Raw genomic sequence first — 6,454 nt, 5'->3', positions numbered from 1 at the left:
TACTAGCTCTTCAAATGCTGTTTTCCCTTCCATAGGGCAGCAGCATTACTGTAATAAAGCATCAAACTTCTCATTCTGTGGAATTCATTAATTTCACACTGGAATGCCACTCTCTTGAATTTTCTTTCCTGATTGAGCATGCTGCAAAAGGTAAAATACTGCTGCTAAGCAAACTGATGCACGTGAAAGGGAGTTCTGGATTTAGCAGGTCCCAGAAGATGCTAGCTGTTGCCAATGCACCTCTGGGGACATGGGGGCACCCAGCTCTTGGACTTGTGCTAGCCCTTCTGCCAGCACCCCTCTGCAAAGGGCCCACACATGGCTTTCAGCAGCTCCCATGTCACCCCCCCTGAGCTCTCCACACAGTCCAGACTCTCCATCCAGCATCTACACAGGACAGGCTAACAGAAGGCCAAATTCAGTGCCATGTTGTAACTCACCATGCTTAAGATCAACTACTTATACCAACAGAATCAAACTGTTACCCTTTAGGCCATTTCATATTTTAAGTTTAAAAAAAAAAAGTCAGCAATTCATCAAGAAAATAATAACAAGAGACTTCTGTATCTACTGATGTCTATATTTTAGAACTTGGAGTAAGATTTACTCAGGCTTTGTAATATAAAAAGTCTTTCATGATCTCAAGTGAAGCTGTGATAATTTTTTTTTTCAGGGAAAAGGAAAAAAAAAAACCTCACACCATCAAAATAAAAAACCACCAACTTGAAATTTCTAGATAAATGGCTGTCTTGAAATATTCCCCTTATGGGGTTCAGGAAGATCTTGATGAGCACCTCCAGTCCTTTAGGTAGGAACACTGGCTGCAAATGTACTGTATCAATCTTGATGCTGATGCAGGAGTTAGTCATCCTCTGAGTCACTCTCTCCCCTGGTTGGGACACATGCCCTTATGGAGGACATGAGCTGGTCCTGGATCTGCTTCCTGGGGTTCTCCTCAAGGTCTGTCTTGATGGCACCTGACTCGGAGATCTTCCACTCCAGTTCTGCACAGAGCAAAATAAGAGTGCCATGAATATGGGGAAGCAAACTACGCTGTTATCCATCTCTGACTCCTTCTGACATATGCTGATTTATTTACCTCAACACACAGCTCCTCACCTTTCTGATTTACTCTCAAAAGGAAAAAGGACCTCAGGTCTTGACAGTTCTCCACTATTCTTCCCACCTTGTTTTCCCAGCTGACTTCTCTTACCACCCTACCATGAACACTACCAAAACCAGGGCCTGGCTCTATCCCTTCCCTGCCGCCTCATCTCAGTTCTCCTGCCCTGTCCCACACCCCACTCCAGCCAAGTCTTTCCTTCAAGATTAGGAGTATTGGCTCAGATCTCAGCCCAGGGCACAGAGCCACAAAAGTGCAGGCTCAGAGTACTGCTCTGCAGACAACCGATGTCATTTCTTGGGCCTCCTTGCTCCCTTTACAACAGGGAATGTCAAAAAGACAATGGATACAGAATAGCAGCTTTAGATAAGGCAACTTCACTGTTGAAAGAACACCACCTCCTTCTGTCCACTTAAGGACAGAAATCAGGTTTGCACATTTACTACTGAGAGATTACAGCTGTTTGCATCACACTGCAAGTTCAGCACAGTTAGAAGATGCAGGGAATAGCCTGAGTGGCTAAAGAAACATAGCTATTCCATCAACATACCTGAATTGCAAGTATTTTTCAGGGATATACTTTATGTAAGTGCAATTTACCCCTTTCCAACTACTCCTTGCACTGGTTATTAGTTCATTTGCAAGACAGTAAAAAAAACTCCACCATCAGTAGCGTGCCTATTACTAAACAGATCCAAACTGGATCGTTTCCCAGAAGTAGAAGAAAGTCAATACAACACACTCAGTGGAAACCTTTCTCCTAGTCCTGCTCGAAAATCCATCATTAAATCTAATTTTCTTCAGACATTACAGACTAATGAATACAAGCTCACACTTTATTCAATCTCCAGTGGAAATCACCTAGAATTAGAGAGGGAAAAAATAAAATAAAAGGAAAAGTGTAGAATTTCAGTACCCAGCTTTTCGTGATGACTGAATTAAGCTAGCTCAGCTACCTCCGGATTCCTCAAAATCAATTATTAATGTGCTAAAGATGGGAGAAAGATAACTGTATGTTCTGCTACCATTGCTTTTGTCAATGTATAATTAGACAGCCTCTACATACAGAGTTAGTTATTCTCAAATTAGCAGTCTCACTGGTGAGCTTTTCTCCTTCTGACATGTCAGAGCATTTTCTACAGCATATGCCCATTGTAACCTGTAAATTTTAGGATTTTATTAAAAAACAAAATAAAATACACTACAAAATCCTCTCTGCATCCCAATCCGATATAGACAAGTGCTACCATTCAGCAGGGACCTGAAACACTCCTTATCTGTAGTTCATTTCAGATCAAGACATCCTTGCAAAAGCCTGAAGATATCTGGACCAATACGCCTACCCAGAAAGCTGACAAGTATCCTTTTACCTCTAGTGAAGACAAGGAATTGCATCAGTTTCACTTGCCAACAGGAAGAGTCCTTTCCATTGCTGACCTACCTCCAAGCACTGCTTTATGATACTACTCCCTAGCGACCTTCTGCAAACCACAGCTTTATAAATACCTTTATGTTGGCCTATACTTGCTGCTTTTACAATGTCACCTCAATCACACGTTGAGCCAAATGGTGGGGGGGAAGAAGATAACAACAAAAACAAGACTCATCACGTGGCTCTTAGTGATCTCCATTCTCCTAATTCTCACTTCACTTCTTTAGTTTCCTGCAAAGATGTTCACAGCAGTTTGATGCAGACTCACCATCCCTCGTCAAGTTCATGCCACCAAACACCAAAGGGCCAATGAACTGAGCTCTGATGTCTCCTTCAAGGTAGACAAATATCGTAGGCAGATTCTTATCGGGGTAGTTGGGTATGCAGGTCGTAGAGATAGCTTTGATGAATTTCACATCTCTGAACTTTTTTGCAAGTCCACTTAAATGTTGGTTTATTAAGGCACAGAGTGGAATTCTGTAAAGAACAGCAAGAGACACATAGAAGAAGAAAAATGAAAAGACATGTTTGATAGCAACCTTCTCCAGAAGAAAAAGGTCAGAAATAACAGTTCAGTGGGAAGACAAATGTACCAGAAGCAAATTCTGACTACTTTTGTTGTCCAGTACACTAGCATTCAAATGAAGTTAGTACCACTGGAGGTTGGTGTGGGTTTTTTTTGTTTGTTTGTTTTCTTTACTGTTGTTTTTTTTGTTGCTCATTTTTAATTAAGATATGAGCAGCATCAGATCATGGTAACATCCTTTCAAGAGCAAAGCTCAGCTGTCTTGAAGCCAACAGAAAGCAAATTACTAATAATTCTTTTAACTCCTGATTCAGTTCCTCAATTTCCACATTAACTATGCATTTGTCAGGAGCCATGAGAGGTTTAAAGGTTAAATAAATAAGATCTTACCCCTGTTTGTAGAGGTGCAGGACTACCCATATACCTTTTCCAGCTTTCGTAACCTCTTGAACATAATCCTTTCCCGAAATCTCCAAAACTTCTCCAAATTTATTCTTCATTTGAGCTGCTTTCATTTCTGCTAATCTTTGCTGCCTGAATAACAAAGAATGGGAAAGAGATCTTAAAAACAGATACATTTAAAGTACCTGGCTGAACCTAGATTTTAGAGGCAGGTTACAAATACGTTGAAACCCTGAAGCAATAAAAGCAAGTTGAAGTTGGCTACAGATGTTGTTATATTTGCATCACATATTCAAGCTATCAAAATTCACTAAGTACAACTGTGCTCCATGAAAGGAGTTTGACATGTCTTCTGCAGATGCTATACTACCAAGCTAGATGGTAGAAATCAAAAGAGACGCACAAGAAAAAAAAAAAAGATTTCATTAAAAGCAAGTTCTGCATGATGCTCTAACCTGTACATTTCAATAGCTTTCTCATCTTCCTCATTAAATTCATCCTCATTTTCTTCTAGCTCTTCCAGAGTCATGTCCTCATACGTTTTCACTAGAATGGAAGCAATATCAACTCAGCAAATATCTCATTCTGGGAACAAAACTCAGCCTTCCAATCTAACAGAATTTATGTATGGGAAAATACGTTTTATGTATTTATGTACAGGAAATATGTTTTTTTTCCCCCTCCAATATTACTTTTTTTTTTTTTAAAAAAAGAAAATATTACAAACTGTATACATTTAAAAGTAGAGACAATGACGATTCTAAGCCAAAGGCTGGCTACACTGGTATCGAAGTACCACAGCTAGCTTTCAAGTGGCTGCAGCACAAACATACAATACAGCAGGGATGGCTGAATAATTGAGGAAGCATACAATGATCATGTTTATGAGATGTTTTATTTGTGCGTTCATATGACATACTCCACTCAGACAGTTCTTATTTCAGTTTTGAAACATTTATATGTATAAAATCATGGAATTGTCATCAAGAAGTCTTCCTGCTCTGGAAGAGGCCATATATTCTGGAACGTATTTGTGCAATACTGTTAACAGATGCATCACCCTATACAAGAATTAGCTTTGGTATCCCTAATGGTTTTAGAAGAGGACACATTGCTTCACAGGCACATGCACTCACCGAGAGACTTCTGAAGGATTTCAAGCTGCTCCTCTTCTTTTGCACGCTCCTGTTCTTCTCGGTTTTCCTTTGGAGGAAGGATACCTTTCTTGCGCAGGATGTCATTCCACTCGGTGTCTTTGTCTGGGTCCTACAGTGAAACAAGAAATGGATGACAGGAGAGCTTTGCCACATCAAAGAAAGTTTTTTTTCAAGAGACACAGCACAGTGATGAAGTGTAACCATCCGGATCTGGAACGCGTCAGGAAGTCATAGCATGCATCCTCCTGACACCAAGGCTTCCTTGTAGCCCCATGAAAAGTAACTTGATTCTACCCCATCCCACTCAGAGCTCATCTTGGCAGGGTACAAGATCTGGAAGTACAGTGATCACCACTAAGCCAGCGCTTGGAGGGAAGCGAGCACAGTCCCTGCCAGGTAAGGCCACTGTGAGGGAATGCATCCAGGTCTGTGGTGAGGTTGCTTCTGAATTTTATAAGCCTTTGCAATGAAGTCGTTCCAATCTTAAAAAAGAACACCACCCCGACACACCCAGCTGGCGAGAAAAAAAGAAGAAAAGCTGAGAAAGCACACATCAGGTGGGACCAGCGCTAAAGAAAAAAGCACACCAAAAAACCCTCACCAGCATCCTCCCAAGAAAACGACCAAAAGCAAGCCCAAAACTCACCAACAACACAGGAGACAATGAAAACTGCTTCACAGGGGCTGATCTGAACACATACCGAGAACAACACGCAGGAGAACGCACCTCCTCAATACCCAACACACAGTACACCGGGACTAACACACTTTCAAAAATCCTAACAAAAATCAACACAAAAAAACACTGAACCCACCCACCCATCCACCTACCACAACAACAAAAAGAAAACCACACAAAAAAAAGAAACAGAAAACAGAAAACCAGCAAACAACCCAAACAACAACGAAAAGCACGGCCGCACCCCCACAAGGGGAGGACAACCAAAGAGGACAGAGAACACAGAAGAAACAACAAACAGACATGCACGCCAACCCGCAGCACGCCCCCACACCACAACCAGGACAACAACCGGCAGGCCAAGACTCCCGGAGCACAGACCGAACCAGCAAATGCCCAACGAGACCGAGACCCGCAGCGAGCAGCAAGCACAGGCCCCGAAACCACGCACCCCGCCGGCGCAGACGCACGACAGGGAACAGAGGAAAACCTGGCGCCACTGCCGAAGCCCACACCCCCGAATAAGGCCGGGCCGGCACAGCAACAACGACAGCCCCCTCCCAATAAAAGCCTAAGCCCCTGCAACCAAACCAGGCAAACTGAAAGCGTGACATAGAGAGGCGGACCAGGCCTCTCCCAAGGCAGCGCATGTGCAGATTGCAAACGAACTAGGGAAAAAACAAAGCAGCCCTTGACAAACTACAGCAAAAACATCAAAACACAGCACACAGAAGACCTGAGCACGGCCATCGGCAGCATCTGCAAGCACACAGCAAACCTCTGGTAGAGAAGAGAAACCCACCATAACAAGGGTGATCAGACTGCCCTAAAACACCAAGCAGCAAAGACCCAACAGGGCACCGGGTATGAGCTCCACAGACAGAGCAGCAGCAGCGAGCAAAAGTGTAAAAAACTCAAACCCCTCATCACGCAAGAGGGGGAAACAACAAAGACCTCAAAAAAAAACAAACAAAGTCAAGAAAAAAATAGGGCACAACTGAAGCAGTCGTAGAAAACACACACACCAAAAGCAAAAGAAGCAGACCCCCGCCGCCCCACAGATTCCCACCAAAAGGAGAAAGGCCAGCACACTCAAGCAAAAAGAGGGAAAAAAGCCGAGCAGCACAACAAAAGC

General features: G+C 42.8%; 1 protein-coding gene across 1 annotated transcript; it reads right to left on the bottom strand.

Moving 5' to 3' along the window:
• Positions 560-5,247, bottom strand: PDCL3 (phosducin like 3). The gene is made up of 6 exons (XM_021401080.1): positions 5,242-5,247; positions 4,620-4,749; positions 3,939-4,029; positions 3,472-3,615; positions 2,824-3,032; positions 560-1,004 (listed from the first exon to the last, which is right to left on the bottom strand). Exons 1-6 carry the CDS (start codon positions 5,245-5,247, stop codon positions 862-864), a joined length of 723 nt encoding a protein of 240 aa, XP_021256755.1. The 3' UTR covers positions 560-861.

This window comes from Numida meleagris, chromosome 1 (genome assembly GCF_002078875.1).
Source record: "Numida meleagris isolate 19003 breed g44 Domestic line chromosome 1, NumMel1.0, whole genome shotgun sequence".
Taxonomy (NCBI): domain Eukaryota; kingdom Metazoa; phylum Chordata; class Aves; order Galliformes; family Numididae; genus Numida; species Numida meleagris.
This window is presented reverse-complemented; position numbering and strand designations above follow the sequence as displayed.

Bases quoted from the DNA above. Each gene is read 5' to 3' on its own strand.
- PDCL3 (XM_021401080.1), bottom strand. The intron at 3,033-3,471 runs GTAAGATCTTAT...TGTTCTTTACAG, and splicing joins CTGCACCTCTACAAACAGGG to AATTCCACTCTGTGCCTTAA. The intron at 1,005-2,823 runs GTGAGTCTGCAT...TGCTCTGTGCAG, and splicing joins CATGAACTTGACGAGGGATG to AACTGGAGTGGAAGATCTCC.